Source organism: Rana temporaria, chromosome 8, assembly GCF_905171775.1.
Source record: "Rana temporaria chromosome 8, aRanTem1.1, whole genome shotgun sequence".
NCBI classification, from domain to species: domain Eukaryota; kingdom Metazoa; phylum Chordata; class Amphibia; order Anura; family Ranidae; genus Rana; species Rana temporaria.
In genome coordinates, this window is record NC_053496.1 from 185,757,953 (window position 1) to 185,778,807 (window position 20,855).

General features: G+C 48.4%; 1 protein-coding gene, 1 long non-coding RNA gene and 2 pseudogenes across 6 annotated transcripts; 2 read left to right on the top strand and 2 right to left on the bottom strand.

The window, feature by feature from the left end:
• Nucleotides 1–1,068: 1,068 nt before the first annotated feature.
• LOC120909636 (oocyte zinc finger protein XlCOF6.1-like) lies at nt 1,069–20,423 on the bottom strand. 5 transcript variants are annotated; one of them, XM_040321394.1, is made up of 3 exons: nt 20,073–20,423; nt 15,207–15,210; nt 1,069–2,195 (listed from the first exon to the last, which is right to left on the bottom strand). In XM_040321394.1, exons 1-3 carry the CDS (start codon nt 20,200–20,202, stop codon nt 1,229–1,231), a joined length of 1,101 nt encoding a protein of 366 aa, XP_040177328.1. In that variant the 5' UTR covers nt 20,203–20,423; the 3' UTR covers nt 1,069–1,228. The 5 variants fall into 5 exon arrangements, with proteins under 5 accessions (XP_040177328.1, XP_040177330.1, XP_040177331.1 ...); XM_040321396.1 differs by lacking the exon at nt 15,207–15,210 and adding an exon at nt 15,555–15,558; XM_040321399.1 differs by lacking the exons at nt 1,069–2,195; nt 15,207–15,210 and adding exons at nt 7,624–8,827; nt 15,555–15,558 and having other exon boundaries at nt 20,073–20,421.
• Nucleotides 4,145–6,479, bottom strand: LOC120909685. The gene is made up of 3 exons (XR_005741347.1): nt 6,424–6,479; nt 4,529–4,638; nt 4,145–4,182 (listed from the first exon to the last, which is right to left on the bottom strand). It is a non-coding gene; the product is annotated as an uncharacterized LOC120909685 (long non-coding RNA).
• Nucleotides 6,854–6,983, top strand: LOC120912560 (annotated as a pseudogene).
• LOC120912554 lies at nt 15,613–15,693 on the top strand (annotated as a pseudogene).
• Nucleotides 20,424–20,855: the final 432 nt, after the last annotated feature.

Sequence of the window (20,855 nt, forward strand, 5' to 3'; positions counted from 1 at the left end):
ACCCTCTACGTAGTTTAAGGTTAAACCTTGTGTTCCTGCTGGAACACACTGAGAGGAAGGTTGAAATACACTGGGATCAAAGCTGGAACATACCGAGAGGAAGGCTGAAATACACTGGGATCAAGGCTGGAACATATTGGGAGGAAGGCTGGAACACACTGATAGGAAGGCTGGAACATACTGGGTGGAAGACTGGATTACACCGGTATCAAGGCCACTGGGAGCAGGGCTGGAACAAGCTGGGAGCAAGGCTGGAATACACTGGGAGGAAAGCTGGAATACACTGGGAGGAAGGCTGGAACACACTGGGAGCAAGACTGGATTTTACTGGGAGCAAGGCTGGAGAGTGCGGGGGCAGGAAGGGGGGTGAGAGTGCCTGGTATTGAGGGGAGGAGACAGGAAGGGGGGTGAGAGTGCTCAGTATTGAGGGGAGGAGACAGGAAGGGTGGTGAGAATGCCCGGTATTCAGGGGAGGGGGCAGGAAGGGGGGTGAGAGTGCTCAGTATTGAGGAGAGGGAGACAGGAAGGGGGGTGAGAGTGCTTGGTATTGAGGGGAGGGAAACAGGAAGGGAGGTGAGAGTGCTTGGTATTGAGGGGAGGGAAACAGGAAGGGGGGTGAGGGTGCTCGGTATTGAGGGGAGGAGGCAGGAAGGGGGGTGAGAGTGCTCAGTATTGAGGGGAGGAGGCAGGAAGGGGGGTGAGAGTGCCCAGTATTCAGGGGAGGGGGCAGGAAGGGGGGTGAGAGTGCTCAGTATTGAGGAGAGGAGGCAAAAAGGGGGGTGAGAGTGTCCGGTAAGCAAGTGGTTAAAGTAGCGCAGTGCTGAATAGCAAAAAAAAATTCTGGTCATGAAGGGGGAAAACCTTCCGGAGCTGAAGTGGTTAACATAAAATGCACAACTGCAAGATGCACAAATTTGGGGTTGTATACCTTTAATAACATGAATATTTTCGGCCCACAAACATTTCTACACCCTTGTAGGCAGATTCTTTATATACGGGATCCGTGTAATAAAACATTGAAACGGTATGTTGAAAAATTTGACAGGTCTGGAAGATGGGCCCCAAAACCAAACTTCCTCTGGTGCCCCCCCCCCTCGTGTGTTCCCGGGCTGAGCCTTGGATTTCTTGGTTTTGGGGTGCAGGAATAGGTCTTCTTTTCGTGTGAACTCTCTGAATTCTGTAAATACGGGGATTTCTGTGAAAAATATTTCCCACGCTAAAGGCAGGTTCAAGTCTTCTTGCTTGTGTGAACTCTCATATGATTGTGAAGATTAGACTTCAGTGAAAAACATTTCCCGCACTCGGAGCAGGAATACGGCTTCTCACCCGTGTGAATCCTAAAATGTCTGTGAAGATAGGACTTTTCTGAAAAACCTTTCCCGCACTCAGGACAGGAATACGGCTTCACCCCCGTGTGGGTTTTTAGATGTCGGACCAGTGCGGATTTCGCCGGAAAACACTGCCCGCACTCAGGACAGGGAAACGGCTTCTCCCCCGTGTGGGTTTTTAGATGTCGGTCAAGTGTTGATTTCAGCGAAAAACACTGCCCGCACTCAGGACAGGAATAGGGTCTCTCTCCTGTGTGGGTTTTTTCATGTTTGACAAGATCTGCTTTCCATTGAAAACATTTCCCGCACTCAGAGCAAGAATGTGGTCTCTCCGCTGTGTGGAATTTTTGATGTTTGACAAGAACTGATTTCTGTGGAAAACATTTCCCGCACTCAGAGCAGGAATATGGTCTCTCCCCTGTGTGTGATTTTTGATGTTCGGACAGTTTTTTCATCTGTCTATAACATTTCCCGCACTCAGAGCAGGAATACAGAGTCCCGTCAAAGTGAGTTGTAAGATGCTCGTCAAGACGGTACTTCAGTGCAAAACTTTTCTCGCACTCAGAGCAGGAATACGGCTTCTCCCCCGTATGGATTTTTAGATGTCGGACAAGTGTTGATTTCCGTGGATAACACTGCCCACACTCAGGACAGGAATACGGCCTCTCCCCCGTGTGAGATCTCTGATGGATGATAAGTTCTGATTTCTGTTGAATACATTTCCCACACTCAGGGCAGGAATACAGCTTCTCACCGGCATGATTTCTACTTTCCTCAGGTTCAGCACAGGAAGATTTCTCCTCCCCCTGAATCCCGGCCCCACCCCTCACAGTACGAGGTTGCTCAGAGTCGGAGGGATTCCATGGTCTAGCCACACTGTGAAGTCCTCCATCCATAGTGGAGCTCATTGTCTTTTCTCCTCCACAATCTCCTGTGATGTCCTCATCTTCCATTTTACAACCTGGAGATAAAGTGAGACGATCCTTTGAGGGTTTCTCCATGGCGTGTCCTGGAAAAATAGAAAAACATCATCAATAGATATGAGAGGGTTAGTTCTCTTCCATCAAGATTCCATCTGGATCAGGTAGATATGAGTGAGGAGATGTTCTCTGTGGAGGTCCCAACCAGCTGGGACTCTTCCCCCCATCAAAGAACCTTTGGTCCTCCTCCCAGATCACTTCTACATTTACACAGCCTTGTTAGAAGAGCAGGAACCAATGGGGACTGGGAGGGGCGTGCTCTTTACACAACCACAAGCCTAGGCACTGGGTCATGTGTTTTATGGTAACATTTATCTATAAGTCTTCTGGAAGAAGAAGGACCAACCTAAGAAAGGCTCAATCTGTGTTATCATATCTGTGCTACTGTAACTAGGAGTGACACACAACCTAATACTGCCAGCTGAACCCCAGGACGGGTCTCAGTACAGGGAGGGGACCATTATCAACCTATTATTGGCTGATATCACTCAGCTCCCGCCCTACTCTGGACCAATCAGTGAGCAGTAACAGAGCAGAGATAAGAGAAGAATATATTATGGGTCACCTGTGCTGATCTCTGTAGGAGTGTCCTCCTCTATGAATGTCCTCGTCATTCCAGCCTCCTCCGTATATTGCTGATCATCCCTCACATACGTCTCTTCTACTTCACCTTCAACTTTCATTTTCATCAGATCTTCACCCTAAACCAACAGAATGGCAGAAAATAACATCTGTAACATAGAAGTATTTATGATGTGACATCACATAGAAAATATCATCTTGTAGAGTCCACACATCATCTCCACATGTCAGAGTGTTCCATCGCTTTATGTTCCCGACCCTCAACTCCACCTACCTGATGATGGTGGGGGATGGTGTGACCTTCCTGTGTGGAATACAGAGGACGGGGACAATCCTCTGGTGGGTTTCTGTAACTGGATGACTCCACCATGGTGTCCTGGTACAGATCTTTGTGTTCTTCCTTCATCACCCCATCCTCCTCTTTTATCTCTTCTTTAACCTCAACTTTAGGATCTCTCAGGTTTCCACTCTGAATATAGAATAAAAATGACATCAATGGTAACAATGCAGATAATGTACAGATCCTAATGATACTATCAGTGATTGTTCCTCATCTACCCGATGATGGTGGGGGGTGGTGAGATCCTTGTGTCCTTCTGAAAACTCCTCCATCACTCCATACTCCTCATCCTCCTCTTTATACTCTTCTTTAACATCAATATTATCATCCCTGAGATTTCCACTCTGAATATATAATAAAACATTCATTGTAACAATCAAACATGTGTATAAATCATAACCACCAATAATTGTTCCTCATCTACCTGATGATGGTGTGACCTTCCTGTGTGGAATCCCGGGAATACAGAGGATGGGGACATCTCTCTGGTGGGTTCCCATTACTGGATTCATCTGTAGGAAACACACACACTGACTGAATACATTGTTTCTATGTGTTTATCAGATGATGGGGGATCTAGGTGGAGCCTCCGTACTGCTCTCTCCTTTACAATAAAGTCTCCTCTTACCCGGTGATGTGAGGGGCGGCCGATTCTCCATCATGACGTCCTTGTAGAGATCCTTGTGTCCTTCTAAATACTCCTACATAGGGAAATAGACAGTGACATGACTTAGGAACCTGACACACACAATGATACAGTCACCATCCGGACACATCCCTTGTCTGTTACTGGATAATGTCCCAGAATCCTCCTCACCTCTCCTGTCAGCAACTCCATCATCTTCTTGGTGACTTCTAGAATCTTCTCCATGTTGTGTCTCTCGGGTTTTAGGGAGTCACATGGAGGCACTGTGATGGTCATATGATCACCGGACTTCACAAGAGGAAATCTCTGTATTGGAGAACCAATAGGAATATCATGTTAGAATCCCAGAATCCTCCTCACCTCTCCGGGCAGGTCTGTGTTTTATTAATAGAGATAAAAGTGATGTCATGTGACCTCCCAGAATCCTCCCCACCTCTCCGGTCAGGTCTGAGTTTTATTAATAGAGATAAGAGTGATGTCATGTGACCTCCCAGAATCCTCCTCACCTCTCCGGTCAGGTCTGTGTTTTATTAATAGAGATAAGAGTGATGTCATGTGACCTCCCAGAATCCTCCTCACCTCTCCGGTCAGGTCTGTGTTTTATTAATAGAGATAAGAGTGATGTCATGTGACCTCCCAGAATCCTCCTCACCTCTCCGGTCAGCAGATAGATGATCTCCAGGGTGAGGCTTAGTATCCTCTCAGTTGTGTGACTCCGATCCTCTTCCATCATCATTGGTCATATGATCTATATAGGTTTCCCTGTAGTAGAATGATAAGAGAGAATTATCTGGAGTGTATTGGTTGTACAATATTAGGATGGGGATATAAGGGGTTAATAGTCGTGCTGCCAGCAGTGAAAATTTGTACATGTAGAGGTCTATACATCAGACTAAATAGAAGGACAATTGAGGAGAGAAGGAGGACAGAGGGATTTGTTTATAAAAGAGCTGCATGCTTCACCCCACAACTCCTCGTGTTGTCATCAGCTATATACAAAAAAAGGGGGGCAGGGATTGTGGTGACATCATTGGCCAGCGGCCATATTTAGGCAGCAATGTCACTGCTATCCTCAATCCTTTGCTTAAGTGTTGGGGATTCTGGGTGACGTCATTTTTTCGGGTTTAAGCATCCACAGCTTCCTTAGCAACCAGTGACAGAGGGAAGCTTTTATATATAGAAGCAAAAGAAACACCACTTCTATATGATGCTCGTCTCCCGCTGAACCCCCCGGGCCGAATAGGCAGCAGTTCAGTCATTTCTCCAAACCCCAGAACAGCCTAGGTTTGGACCGAACCAACGGCTCATCCCTACTGCTGACCAGGATCAAGGCTGTGCAGGGCATTATGGGTGAGCACCAAGAATGAGTCAACCACCAATTCTACCAAAATTTATATTCAGTATATTGGGGTTAAATTTCAATAGAATCCGAATCTCAGATGAGAAGGTGATTGGGGGAAAGGTGATACATCTCCAAAATGTAGAGAATTTTCCAGCGTCATACGTGGGGGGATAGGGTGCCCACGTGTCCCGGATTTGGCCGGGACTGTCCCGCAATTGACATGTCTGTCCTGGGTCCCGGGCACCTTCATTCCGGCACAATACAATGTCCCGGAATGAAATTGAGGCCACCCCCTACTAACTAATAACTACATTTTCGGAGCTGGTTGCTAGCTCTAGCGCTGCCTGGCATCTTGCAACCAGTGACAATTTACTCTCAGACAGTGAGCGAGGCCTGCGCCTAGTGCAGCACTGCTGTACCCACCCACCTCCTTCCCTGGCACCCAGCAGCAGGGACTGGTGTGATCTTCACTCTCCAGATAGTGACGCCACTCCTTTCCTTCTACGCACGTGGCTCATGCAGAGGGAGTGACAGCAGCACTGCATCTGGTGGCAGGCTATGGGTGGCAAGTGGCTAGGGTTGCCACCTCAGCCCTTTAAAACAGAACACATATGAATTACACAGGTTCTGAGGCTAATTTAATGCAGGTAAGGCACCAAATGAGTTTAATTACCACCTTAATTAGCCTCAGAACCTGTGTAATTCATATGTGTTCTGTTTTAAAGGGATGAGGTGGCAACCCTACAAGTGGCACTGCATCTGGTGGCAAGTGGCACATTCACCTGACAAATATCCCGCTGCCAAATTCCTTACCAACCCCAAGACTACATTACCCCCACCCCTCATCTTTTTTGGGGGAAGGTGAGAGAGGGGGTGTGTCCCTGAATGGCAGTTTGAAAATGTGGTCACCCTAGTGGGGGAATGTTCTGACCCTGAGGGGGTTAATCTAGGTCTCCACATTATTTTGATAGATAAATAGTGCATTTTATATACATGTATATAGATCAGTCCAACATGAGGGACACATGAGGAGGAAAGCGGGACTTTGTTGTGAATGAGGGACAGTCCCTCCAAATCGGGGACAGTTGGGAGGTATATGTGTGTATTATCATCTGCTGGAGATAAAAGACGTCACAGTGACTATGGAGGAAGAGGACGGACATGATGGGGTTACTGGGTGTTCATATAAAATAATACTTTATTACCTCCTCGGCTGCCACTGCCAACAACGTCACTTCTCTACTTCCTCCCGACTCAACTCTCACCCGGAACTTCCAATTTTATAGTTGACATCACTTCCTGTCTGTGCCTGACATCACTTCCTGTCTGGGTAGATGTGAGAAGATCACCACCTTGTGCAGATCAGAGGAACTGCAGCCACCGAGATACGTCTCATAGTGCGATCACGGCCTTGTGCTGTATGTCCTTATAGATGGGGTCATCTCCACTCCCACCAAGGGGGATAGAAATATATTACTGCTTGGGATGAATTCATGGATTTTGGTTGAAGTGATTTTAATTTTGCTAAATGCTGTAATTTGCCATTTAAAAATCATGTTTAGGCAAAATTTAATAACTTATCTACTTTGATAATAACTTTCTCAGGTTGCTTTGCAATCCGTGTAATACCTTCTCAAGCTTTCTCGTCCTTTTGGCTAAGATCAAGTGTAGTATCTGTTCTTATCAGTTGTCAAGTGTTAACTGTGCTAAATGTCCCTGATCCATGGAGGTGGCTTAGGGGTGGCGGTGGTTATGCAAATCCACTTGGCGTAATGGTAACCTGGACGGTTAGTATCAGGGAGGACCAAAGCAGTACTGCTCAACGTTATTAGGCCTCCTTTAGAGAAATCTGGAAGGGTAGCCTCCTGATGGGGATGGGGATGGAGAACCACTGGGTTTGGCCAAACGGTCGGGTCCCAGACTTTCTGGCCTAGATTGGTGTAGTTCCTGTTCTTGACAGTTTTTCGGGATGGGGCAGGAAGGGGGGTGAGAGTACTCAGTATTGAGGGGAGGGGGAAGGAAGGGGGGTGAGAATGCTCAGAATTAAGGGGAGGGGCAGGAAAGGGGTGAGAGTGCCCAGCATTGAGGGGTGGGGGCAGGAAAGGGTGGTGAGAGTGCCTGGTATAGAGGGGAGGAGGCAGGAAGAAGGGGGGTGAGAGTGCCTGGTATAGAGGGGAGGGGGCAGAAAGGGGGGGGTGAGAGTGCTCAGTATTGAAGAGAGGCGGGCAGGAAAGGGGGGGGAGTGCTCAGTATTGAGTGAAGGAGGCAGAAAGGGGGGGTGAGAGTGTGTGGTAAGCAAGTGGTTAAAGTAGCGCAGTGCTGAATAGCAAAAAAAATTCTGGTCATGAAGGGGGGTAAAACCTTCCAGGGCTGAAGTGGTTAAGATAAAATGCACAACTACAAGATGCAAATAATTGGGGTTGTATACCTTTAATAACATGAATATTTTTGGGGCACAAACATTTCTACACCCTTGTAGGCAGATTCTCTATATACGGGATCCGTGTAATAAAACATTGGAACGGTATAACGTTGTTGTGGCATCAGGAGTGAAGACGACGAAGATGGAAGAAAAGTTTTTGTGTCGTGTTGGAAAATTTGACAGGTCTGGAAGGTGGGCCCAAAAACCAAACTTTCTCTGGTGAGCCCCCCCCCGCATGTCCCGGTCTGAGCCTTGGATTTCTTGGATTTGGGGTGCAGGAATAGGTCTTCTGCTCGTGTGAACCCTCTGATGTCTGTAAATATGGGGACTAACGTGACAAATATCTCCCACACTAAGGGCAGGTTTAAGTCTTCTTGCTTGTGTGAACTTTCATATGATTATAAAGAACAGACTTCAGTGAAAAACATTTCTCGCACTCAGGACAGGAATACGGTTTCTCGCCCGTGTGAGTTCTCTGATGTATAATGAGATCTGATTTCCATCGGAAATATTTACTGCACTCGGAGCAGGAATACGGCTTATCGCCCGTGTGAGTCCTAAAATGTCTGTGAAGATAGGACTTTTCTGAAAAACATTTCCCGCATTCAGGACAGGAATACGGCTTCTCCCCCGTGTGGGTTTTTAGATGTCGGACAAGTGTTGATTTCACCGCAAAACAATTCCCGCAGTCAGGACAGGAATATGGTCTCTCTCCTGTGTGGGATTTTTGATGTTGGACAAGATCTGATTTCTGTGGATAACATTTCCCGCACTCAGAGCAGGAATACAGCATCCCTTCCACGTGAATTCTAAGATGCTCGTCAAGATGGGACTTCTGTGCAAAACGTTTCTTGCACTCAGAGCAGGAATACAGCTTCTCCCCCGTGTGGATTTTTAGATGTCGGACAAGTGTTGATTTCCGTGGATAACACTGCCCACACTCAGGACAGGAATACGGCCTCTCCATCGTGTGAGATCTCTGATGGATGATAAGTTCTGATTTCCATTGAAAATATTTTCCACACTCAGAGCAGAAATACAACTTCTCATCGGCATGATCTCTATGATGACTTAATTCGGAGCTAGAACTTTCCTGAGGTTCAGCACAGGAAAATTTCTGCTCCCCCTGAACCCCGGCCCCACCCCTCACAGTACGAGGTTGCTCAGAGTCAGAGGGATTCCATGGTCTATCCACACTGTGAAGTCCTCCATCCATAGTGGAGCTCATTGCCCTTTCTCCTCCACAATCTCCTGTGATGTCCTCATCTTCCATTTTACAACCTGGAGATAAAGTGAGACGATCCTTTGAGGGTTTCTCCATGGCGTGTCCTGGAAAAATAGAAAAACATCATCAATAGATATGAGAGGGTTAGTTCACTTCCATCAAGATTAGGGTTGTCCCGATACCACTTTTTTAGGACTGAGTACAAGTACCGATACTGTTTTTCAAGTACTCGTCGATACCGAATACCGATACTTTTTTTTAAATGTGTCCCCAAATGCAGCCATTGTCTCCCCCATATCCAGACATGTCCCCCCCATATGCAGCCATTGTCTCCCCCATATACAGCCATTGTCTCCCCCATATACAGCCATTGCCTGCCCCATATACAGCCATTGTCTCCCCCATATACAGCCATTGTCCCCCCCCCCCCCATATGCAGCCATTGTCTCCCCCCCCCATATGCAGCCATTGTGCCCCATATACAGCCATTGTCTCCCCCATATACAGCCATTGTCTCCCCCCATATACAGCCATTGTCTCCCCCCATATACAGCCATGTCTCCCATATGCAGCGATGTCCCCCTTACCTGTATCCCGCTGCCGCCGAGCGCCGACTGGTAATACGCGCGGGAACATAACAGCTAAAGCTGTAATGATTCGCTCATCGCGCTGCGTATAGACACTCCCCCTCGCTCGGGATTGGACAGTTCACCCGAGCAAGGGGGAGTGTCTATACGCGGCGCGAATCATTACAGCTTTAGCTGTTATGTTCCCCGCGCGTATTAACCAGTCGGCGGCAGCAGGGATGCGGCGTAACAGAGCGGGATGCGGCGTAACGGCGGCGGGGGGGGGGGGAAGTATTCTGTTCCGGTATCGGGGGTATTTGCGGGAGTACGAGTACTCCCGCAAATACTCGGAATCGGTCCCGATACCAGTATCGGTATCGGGACAACCCTAATCAAGATTCCATCTGGATCAGGTAGATATGAGTGAGGATATGTTCTCTGTGGAGGTCCCAACCAGTTAGGACTCTCCCCCCCCCCCCCAGCAAAGGGTCTTTGGTCCTCCTCCCAGATCACTTCTACATTTACACAGCCTTGTCAGAAGAGCAGGAACCAATGGGGACTGGGAGGGGCGTGCTCTTTACACAACCACAAGCCTAGGCACTGGGTCATGTAACTAGGAGTGACACACAACCTAATACTGCCAGCTGAACCTCAGGATGGGTATCAGTACAGGGAGGGGACCATTATCAACCTATTATTGGCTGATGTCACTCAGCTCCCGCCCTACTCTGGATCAATCAGTGAGCAGTAACAGAGCAGAGATAAGAGAAGAATATATTATGGGTCACCTGTGCTGATCTCTGTAGGAGTGTCCTCCTCTTTGAATGTCCTCGTCATTCCAGCCTCCTCCGTATATTGCTGATCATCCCTCACATACGTCTCTTCTACTTCACTCTCAACTTTCAGGTTCATCAGATCTTCACCCTAAACCAACAGAATGGCAGAAAATAACATCTGTAACATAGAAGTATTTATGATGTGAGATCACATAGAAAATATCATCTTGTAGAGTCCACACATCATCTCCACATGTCAGAGTGTTCAATCACTTTATGTTCCCGACCCTCAACTCCACCTACCTGATGATGGTGGGGGATGATGTGACCTTCCTGTGTGGAATCCCAGGAATACAGAGGACAGGGACATCTCTCTGGGGGGTTCCTGGTATTAGGTGGCTCCATCATATCCTTGCGTCCTTCTGAAAACTCCTCCATCACTCCATACTCCTCATCCCTCTCTGTAAACTCTTCTTTAACAATATTATTATCACCCCCGAGGTTTCCACTCTGAATATAGAATAAAAATGACATCAGTGGTAACAATGCAGATAATGTACAGATCCTAATGATACTATCAGTGATTGTTCTTCATCTACCTGATGATGGTGGGGGATGGTGTGACCTTCCTGTGTGGAATCCCGGGAATACAGAGGACGAGGACATCTCTCTGGTGGGTTCCCATTACTGGATTCATCTGTAGGAAACACACACACTGACTGAATACATTGGGCTAGATTCACGTAGATTTCGGCCAGCGTAGCGTATCTCAGATACACTACGCCGCCGTAAGTTAGAGCAGCAGGTCCTGTATTCACAAAGAACTTGCGCTGTAACTTACGGCGGCACAGTGTAACTGGGCCGGCGTAAGCCCACCTAATTCAAAATAGGCTGGTTGGGGGCGTGTTCTATGTAAAATACTAGTGACCCCACGTATTTGACGTTTCTAACAAACGGCGCATGCGCCGTCCGTGGACGTATCCCAGTGCGCATGCTCCAAATGACGTCGGCAAATCGTCATGCTTTCGACGTGAACGTAAATTACGGCTAGCCCCATTCACGGACGAGTTACGCAAACGACGTAAAATTTGAAAAATTCGACGCGGTTCTCGACGTCCATACTTAACATTGGCTGCGCCATGTTTTTGGTGGTTTATCTTTACGCCTGAAAACCCCTTACGTAAACGGCGTATCTTTACTGCGACGGCTGGGCGTACGTTCGTGAATAGGCGTATCTAGCTGATTTACATATTCTAGGCGTAAATCAGCGTACACGGCCCTAGCGGCCAGCGTAAATATGCAGTTAAGATACGACGGCGTAGGAGACTTACGCCGGTCGTATCTTAGCAACATTTAAGCGTATCTTAGTTTGAGCACACGCTTAAAGTTGCGACGCCGGGGATTCGGACTTACGGCGGCGTATCTACTGATACGCCCGTCGTAAGTCTTTGTGAATCTACCCCATTGTTTCTATGTGTTTATCAGATGATGGGGGATCTAGGTGGAGCCTCCGTACTGCTCTCTCCTTTACAATAAAGTCTCCTCTTACCCGGTGATGTGAGGGGCGGCTGATTGTCCATCATGACGTCCTTGTAGAGATCCTTGTGTTCTTCTAAATACTCCTACATAGGGAAATAGTCAATGACACTACTTAGGAACCTGATACTTATGATACAGTCACCATCCAGACACATCCCTTGTCTGTTACTGGATAATGTCCCAGAATCCTCCTCACCTCTCCTGTCAGCAGCTCCATCATCTTCTTGGTGACTTCTAGAATCTTCTCCATGTTGTGTCTCTCAGGTTTTAGGGAGTCACATGGAGGCACTGTGATGGTCATATGATCACCTGACTTCACAAGAGGAAATCTCTGTATTGGAAAACCAATAGGAATATCATGTTAGAATCCCAGAATCCTCCTCACCTCTCCGTTCAGGTCTGTGTTTTATTAATAGAGATAAGAGCGATGTCATGTGACCTCCCAGAATCCTCCTCACCTCTCCGGTCAGGTCTGTGTTTTATTAATAGAGATAAGAGTGATGTCATGTGACCTCCCAGAATCCTCCTCACCTCTCCGGTCAGGTCTGTGTTTTATTAATAGAGATAAGAGTGATGTCATGTGACCTCCCAGAATCCTCCTCACCTCTCCGGTCAGGTCTGTGTTTTATTAATAGAACTAAGAGTGATGAGGGGCGTGGCTTGAGGTCCATGAGAGCGGCTGCTTAGATCCACAGCTCTGGCTCTATCTTCTCATCCTGCAGTCATGCTGAGTACAAAATTCTCCCAAGAGGCACCGAACACTTCCTAATCATGGCGGCATCTGTTACAGGCATGATGGTGAATAAATATGGGCCACCCGCACCCCAGTCCATGGCAGAACAACTAGCTAAGTTTAGAAGGCAAGATGGTGCCGATCCCTCAGCCATGCATGAAGCCACGCTGCATCCCTCCCTTACCTCAGCACAGCTCTCTGCACAAGAGGTGAGTGACTATCTGCAGCCTTCCACACCCAGGCTGACCACCTGACACCCCTAGACTACCCTACATGCTCAGCGGATTGCAATTCATCAGGCCCCTCTCTAGGTGAGCCTACCCTGGCAGAAATCATGCTGGCTATAAAAGACTCTAAGGCCTCCCTCACAGTTCAAATGGAAAGCACCCATATTGATTTTTCCCTACTGAAGCAGGACCTACAAAACCTGTGGGAAAAGACAGGGGGGGGGGGGCGAAGAACGTATCAGCTCCCTAGAACACACAGTGCACCCCTTAGGCCCCGTACACACAGGAGGATATCCACTGGAAACGGTCCGCCGGACCGTTTCCAGCGGATAATTCCTCTGCCGGATTTGGATCTGATGGCTGTACACACCATCAGATCGAAATCCGCGCGGAATACATCCGCAGTGACGTGTTGCGCCGTCGCCGCGACGATGACGCGGCGACGTGCGCGACGCTGGAAGGTAAATACTTCCACGCATGCGTCAAATCAATACGACGCATGCGAGGGAGGGGAGCGGACGGACTGATCCGGTGAGTCTGTACAGACGACAGGATCAGTCCGCTGGCCTGGATTCCAGCGGATAGATTTCTTAGCATGCTAAGAAATTTTTATCCGCTGGAAATCCGTCGGCTGGAGAAATCTCCGCCGAAAAATGTCCGCTAGGCCGTACACACGACCGGATTTGTCTGCTGGAACTGATCCGCGGATCAATCCCAGCGGATAGATCCGGTCGTGTGTACGAGGCCTAAGCTGCTACAGTACGCTACAGATGAGCTGGTGACCCTCAGAGTCAAGTTGGTTGACTCAGAGAATCGTTCTTGAAGGAACGCTCTCAAGGGATCGCACCGTTGAATGATTCCTCCATTCATGGCTGCGGGATGTTTTTGGGGTTGAGGTGCTATCCCATGCTTTTGAGTTTGAACGCGCATGTTGGCATTCATGGTTCCCTCAATGATCTGTAGCCCCCCAGTGCCAGCAGCACTCATGCAGCCCCAGACCATGACACTCCCACCACCATGCTTGACTGTAGGCAAGACACACTTGTCTTTGTCCTCCTCACCTGGTTGCCACCACACACGCTTGTCACCATCTGACACCAAATACCTTTATCTTGGTCTCATCAGAACCACAGGACATGGTTCCAGTAATCCATGTCATTAGTCTGCTTGTCTTCAGCAAACTGTTTGCAGGCTTTCATGTGCATCATCTTTAGAAGAGGCTTCCTCCTGGGACGACAGCCCTGCAGACCAATTTGATGCAGTGTGCGGCGTATGGTCTGAGCACTGACAGGCTGACCCCCCCTCCCCCCACCCCTTCAACCTCTGCAGCAATGCTGGCAGCACTCATACGTCGATTTCCCAAAGACAACCTCTGGATATGATGCTGAGCATGTGACCTCAACTTCTTTGGTCGACCTCCCAGAATCCTCCTCACCTCTCCGGTCAGCAGGCAGATGATCTCCAGGGTGAATTTTAGTATCCTCTCCATTGTGTGACTCTGGTCCGCTTCCATCATCATTGGTCATATGATCTATATAGGTTTCCCTGTAGAATAATTGATAAGAGGGAATTATCTGGAGTGTATTGGTTGTACAATATTAGGATGGGGATATAAGGGGTTAATAGTCGTGCTGCCAGCAGTGAAAATTTGTACATGTAGAGGTCTATACATCCGACTAAATAGAAGGACAATTGAGGAGAGAAGAAAGACATGGGGAATTTAATTATAAAAGAGCTGCAATCTTCACCCCACAACTCCTCGTGTTGTCATCAGCTATATAAAAAAGGGGGGGGGGGCAGGGATTGTGGTGACATCATTGGCCAGCGGCCATATTTAGGCAGCGATGTCACTGCTATCCTTAATCCTTTGCTTAAGTGTTGGGGATTCCGGGTGACGTCATTTTTTCATAGCGCCACAACGGGTTCAAGCATCCACAGCTTCCTTAGCAACCAGTGACAGAGGAAAGCTTTTATATATAGAAGCAAAAGAAGCACCACTTCTATATGATGCTCGTCTCCCGCTGAACCCGGGCCGAATAGGCAGCAGTTCAGTCATTCCTCCAAACACCAGAACAGCCTAGGTTTGGACCAAACCAACAGCTTATCCCTACTGCTGACCAGGATCAAGGCTGTGCAGGGCATTATGGGTGAGCACCAAGAATGAGTCAACCACAAATTCTACCAAAATGTATATTCAGTATATTGGGGTTCGATTTCAGTACAATCCGAATCTCAGGTGAGAAGGTGATTGGTGGGAAAGGTGACACATCTCCAAAACAAAGAGAATTTCCCGGCGTCGTAAGTGGTGGAATGTTCTGACCCTGAAGGGGTTAATCTAGGTTTCCACACTATATATGTGTGTATCATCATCTGCTGGAGATAAAAGACGTCACAGTGACTATAGAGGAAGAGGACGGACATGACGGGGGTTACTGTTACTGGGTTTGAAAAGAAAATAAGATCTTATTACCTCCTCTGCTGCCACTGCCAACACCGTCACCTCTCTACTTCCTCCCGACTCAACTCTCACCGGAACTTCCTATTATATAGTTGACACCATTTCCTATCTGTATCTGACATCACTTCCTGTCTCTATGGTAGAAGTGAGATCACCATCTTGTGGAGCTCAGAGGAACTGCAGCCCTGAGATACGTCTCGTAGTGTGAACACGGCCTTGTGCTGTGTGTATATACTGTATATCCTTATAGATGGGGTCATCTCCACTCCCACCAAGGGGGAGAGAAATATATTACTGCTTGGGATGAATGGGTTGAAATTATTTTAATTTTGCTAAATGCTGTAATTTGCCATTTAGAAATCATGTTTAGGCGAAAGTTGTGGAAATTACTTATCTACTTTGATAATAATTTTCCCAGGTTGCTTTGCATTCCATGTAATACCTTCCCAAGCCTTCTCTGCCTTTTGGCTAAGATGAAGTGTAGTATCTGTTCTTATCAGTTGCCAAGTGGTAACTGTGCTAACCGTCCCTGATCCACGGTGGTGGGTTAGGGGTGGTGGTGGCTATGCAAATCCACTTGGCATAATGGTAACCTGGACGGTTAGTATCAGGGAGGACCGAAACCGTACTGCTCGACGTAACTAAGGGACGTTATTAGGGGATGGGGATGGAGAACTGGGTTTGGCCGAAGGGTCGGGTCCCTGGCCTTCTGGCTTAGATTGGTATAGTTCCTGTTCCTGTCAGTTTTTCGGGAAGGGGCAAAAACGGGGGTTAGAGTGCCCGGTATTGAGGGGAGGAGGCATGAAGGGGATTGAGAGTGTCTGGTATTGAGGGGAGGGGGGGGCAGGAAGGGGGTGAGATTGATCAGTATTGAGGGGAGGAGGCAGGAAGGGGGGTGAGAGTGCCTGGTATTGAGGGGACTGGACAGGAAAGGGGGTGAGAGTGCCCGCTATTTAGGGGAGGGGGACATGAAGGGGGTGAGAGTGCCAGGTATTGAGGGAAGGGGGCAGGAAGAGGGGTGAGAGTGCTCAGTATTGAGGGGAGAAGGAAGGAAGGGGGGTGGGAGTGTCTGGTATTGAGGGGAGGGGACAGGAAGGGGGGTGAGAATGCCCGGTATTGAGGGGTGGGGCAGAAAGGGGGTGAGAGTGTCCAGTATTGAGGGGAGAGGGCAGGAAGGGGGTGAGAATACTCAGTATTGAGGGGAGGGGGCAGGAAGGAGGTGAGAGTGCCCAGTATTGGGGGGTGGGGGCAGGAAGGGGGTGAGAGTGCTCAATATTAAGGGCAGAAGGCAGGAAGGGGGTGAGAGTGTCTGGTATTAAGGGAAGAGGGTGAAAGTGCCTGGAATTGAGGAAAGGGGGGTGAGAGTGCTCAGTATTGAGGGGAGGAGGCAGAAAGGGGGTAAGAGTGTCTGGTATTGAGGGAAGGAGGCAGGAAGGGGGGTGAGAGTGCCCAGTATTTAGGAGAGGGGGCAGGAAGGGGGATCAGAGTGCCAAGTATTGAGGGGTGGTGGCAATAAGGGGGTGAGAGTGCTCAGTATTAAGGAGAGAAGGCAGGAAGGGGGTGGTAGTGTCTGGTATTGAGGGAAGGGGTTGAAAGTGCCTGGTATTGAGGAGAGGGGGCAGAAAGGGGGGTGAGAGTGCTCAGTATTGAGGGGAGGAGGCAGAAAGGGGGGTGAGAGTGCTCAGTATTGAGGGGAGGAGGCAGAAAGGGGGTAAGAGTTTCTAGTATGGAGGGAAGGAGGCAGGAAGGGGGGTGAGAGTGCCCTGTATTGAGGGGAGGGGGCAGAAGGGGGGTGAGAGTGCTCAGTATTGAGGGGGGAGGCAGGAAGGGGGGTGAGAGTGCCTGGTATTGAGGGGAGGGGGCAGGAAGGGGGGTGAGAATCCTCTGTATTGAGGGGAGGAGGCAGAAAGGAGGGTGAGAGTACTCAGTATTGAGGGGAGGGGGCAGGAAGGGGGGTGAGAGTGCTCAGTATTGAGGGGGGGGGGGCAGAAAGGGGGTGACAGTGTCCGGTAAGCAAGTGGTAAAAGTAGCACAGTGCTGAATAGCAAAAAAAATCTGGTCATAAAGGGGGTAAAACCTTCCAGAGCTGGAACCGACGCGGTAAGACCAAACTCTGGAGGCATCTAGAACAGGCCCAGACCATTGTCCCCGCTAAAGGGGGCTGTCTGGTGCTTCGACCAACTACCTCCTATCCTGAAATCACACCCCATGGCACTACCCTCCGTGTGGGCTCTACGACTTTATTGACAACTTCACTTTTCACCAGAGACTTCCCCCCTTTTCCCAATACTGTGTAACCCGGCGTTCCCTCTTGGACGTGAGCAATCAGAATACGAAACACTACTTTCAGCAGGCCGAGACTGGGCCTCGCATTTCCTGGATGGCAACCAGTGGCTATCCATCCAAGCATTGATGAGTGACACTGGCCACTTTCAACTTCCGTTCTGGAAGGCGATAAGAATACATAATTTTCTACAATCCCTCGCCAACCCGGCTCTGTTTAACCGTACACTGACGACCTTTGAGGATTACTGTAGAGATGAAGGGGCTTTAGCTTGAGTGCCCTACAAAACGTATACTCTGCTTAACTCCCCCGCGGAACTACCCGATTTGTCTTTTTTACAGAAATGGTAGACGGACCTCCGCCGCAGTTTCACAGATGCCCAAAAACATTGTTCCGAAAGGCGTCCCGCCTCTATGAAAAACTTACTGTCCTCTTCCTGTTTGTGTTCCATGCTGGTTTTTGTCCCAGGCTCCAGCACCATTGTGTTCCCTAAACACTCACAGCACAAGTTGGCTGTTATCTTGTGGACTTCCCTGGAAGCTTTATCATCAGACTGGGACTGCCCTGCCACTGGAACATCTTCTGGACACACTTACCTGCTACATGCCTGCTTCATCCACCATCTTGTAAGTGTTTTTAACCCCTTTAGGGGATATTAAAAGTTTTATATTTCTGCACTTAGAGGCGCCTTTTTTTTTTTTTTTTATTGACATTTTTCTTCCACCAGGTGAATGGGTAGGGGTACGATGTACCCCATACTCATTCACATAGGGTGGGGGCCGGGATCTGGGGGCCCCCTTATTAAAAGGGGCTCCCAGATTCCGATAAGCACGCCGCCCCCGACAACCAATGGCCAGGGTTGTCGGGAAAAGGCCCTTGTCCACATGGCCCTTGTCCACCCCCCTGCCCCTAAGCACCCCCCCATGTTGAGTGAATGCCGCCTGGTACGGTTCAGGAGGGGGGGGTCGCTCGCCCGTCCTTAACCCCCTTTCCTGACCGGCCGGTCTGCGTGCTCGGATAAGGGTCTGGTATGGGATTGGGGGGGTTCCCCTTGAAATCCATACCAGACCTAAGGGCCTGGTATGCTCCTAGAGGGGGAAACCATGCTGTTTTTTTTATTTAAAATTTTCATCGAGGTCCCCCTCCTGGAGGCGACTACAAGTCGTGTTGTAAGTTGCGTTGTGATTCATACTCAAGTCGTGTTCAAGTTGCCTCCCAAAGTCTCGTTGAAAGTCGTGTTGCCCCAGTGTGAACCGGCTCTAAAAATGTATATTTGCTAAATAAAAACCTTCCGGAGCTGAAGTGGTTAAGATAAAATGCACAACTACAAGATGCAAATAATTGGGGTTGTATACCTTTAATAACATGAATATTTTCAGGGGGAAAAAACATTTCTACACCCTTGTAGGCAGATTCTCTATATACTGGATCCGTGTAATAAGACAATAAAACGGTATAACGGTTCTGTGTCACGTTGTGGCATCAGGAGTGAAGACGATGAAGATGGAAGAAAAGTTTTAGTGTCGTGTTGGGAAATTTGACAGGTCTGGTAGGTGGACCCCAAAACTGAACTTTCTCTGGTGGGCCACCCCCGTGTGTCCCGGTCTGAGCCTGTTTTTACAATTTCTTGGATTTGGGGTGTAGGAATAGGTCTTCTGCCTATGTGAACCCTCTGATGTCTGTAAATACTGGGACTTCCCCTTATGTCACACACTAAGGGCAGGTTCAGGTCTTCTTGCTTGTGTGCCTCCTCAGATGTCTGTGAAGAAGAGACTTCAGTGCAAAACATTTCCCGCATTCAGGACAGGAATACGGCTTCTCGCCCGTGTGAGATCTCTGATGTAAAATAAGTTCTGATTTCCATCGGCAAAGTTTCCCGCACTCGGAGCAGGAATATGGCTTCTCGCCCGTGTGATTCCTAAAATGTCTGTAAAGATAGGACTTTTCTGAAAAACATTTCCCGCATTCAGAACAGGAAAACGGCTTCTCCCCCGTGTGGGTTTTTACATGTCGGACAAGTGTTGATTTCACCGGAAAAGACTGCCCGCAATCAGGACAGGAATATGGTCTCTCTCCTGTGTGGGATTTTTGATGTTTGACAAGATCTGCTTTCCATAGATAGCATTTCCCGCACTCAGGACAGGAATGTGGTCTCTCCCCTGTGTGTGATTTTTGATGTTCGACCAGTTTTTCTATCTGTGGATAACATTTCCCGCACTCAGAGCAGGAATACAGTGTCCCCTCCAAGTGAGTTTTAAGATGGTCGTCAAGATGGGACTTCTCTGCAAAACTTTTCCCGCACTCAGGACAGGAATGCTTCTCCCCCGTGTGTGTTTTTAGATGTCGGACAAGTGCTGATTTCCGTGGATAACACTGCCCGCACTCAGAACAGGAATACGGCCTCTCCCCCGTGTGAGATCTCTGATGGATGATAAGTTCTGATTTCCGTTGAAAACATTTCCCACACTCAGAGCAGGAATACAACTTCTCACCGGCATGATCTCTATGCTGACTTAATTCAGAGCTAAAACTTTCCTCACGTTCGGCACAGGAAAATTTCCCCTCCTCCTGAACTCCAGCTCCATTCCTAACAGTACGAGGTTCCTCGTGATTCCATGGTCTACCCACACTGTGAAGTCCTCCATCCATAGTGGAGCTCATTGTCTTTTCTCCTCCACAATCTCCTGTGATGTCCTCATCTTCCATTTTACAACCTGGAGATAAAGTGAGACGATCCTTTGAGGGTTTCTCCATGGCGTGTCCTGGAAAAATAGAAAAACATCATCAATAGATATGAGAGGGTTAGTTCACTTCCATCAAGATTCCATCTGGATCAGGTAGATATGAGTGAGGAGATGTTCTCTGTGGAGGTCCCAACCAGCTGGGACTCTTCCCCCCATCAAAGAACCTTTGGTCCTCCTCCCAGATCACTTCTACATTTACACAGCCTTGTCAGAAGAGCAGGCACCAATGGGGACTGGGAGGGGCGTGCTCTTTATACAACCACAAGCATAGGCACTGGGTCATGTGATCTCTGATAGACAAGAGGGTCAAAGGCTCAACCTGTGTTATTATATCTGTGCTACTGTAACTAGGAGTGACACACAACCTAATACTGCCAGCTGAACCCCAGGATGAGGACCATTATCAACCTATTATTGGCTGATATCACTCAGCTCCCGCCCTACCCTGGACCAATCAGTGTGCAGTAACAGAGCAGAGATAAGAGAAGAATATATTATGGGTCACCTGTGCTGATCTCCTCTATGAATGTCCTCGTCCTTCCAGCCTCCTCCGTATATTGCTGATCATCCCTCACATACGTCTCTTCTACGTCACACTCAGTTTTTACGATAATCAGATCTTCACCCTAAACCAACAGAATGGCAGAAAATAACATCTGTAAC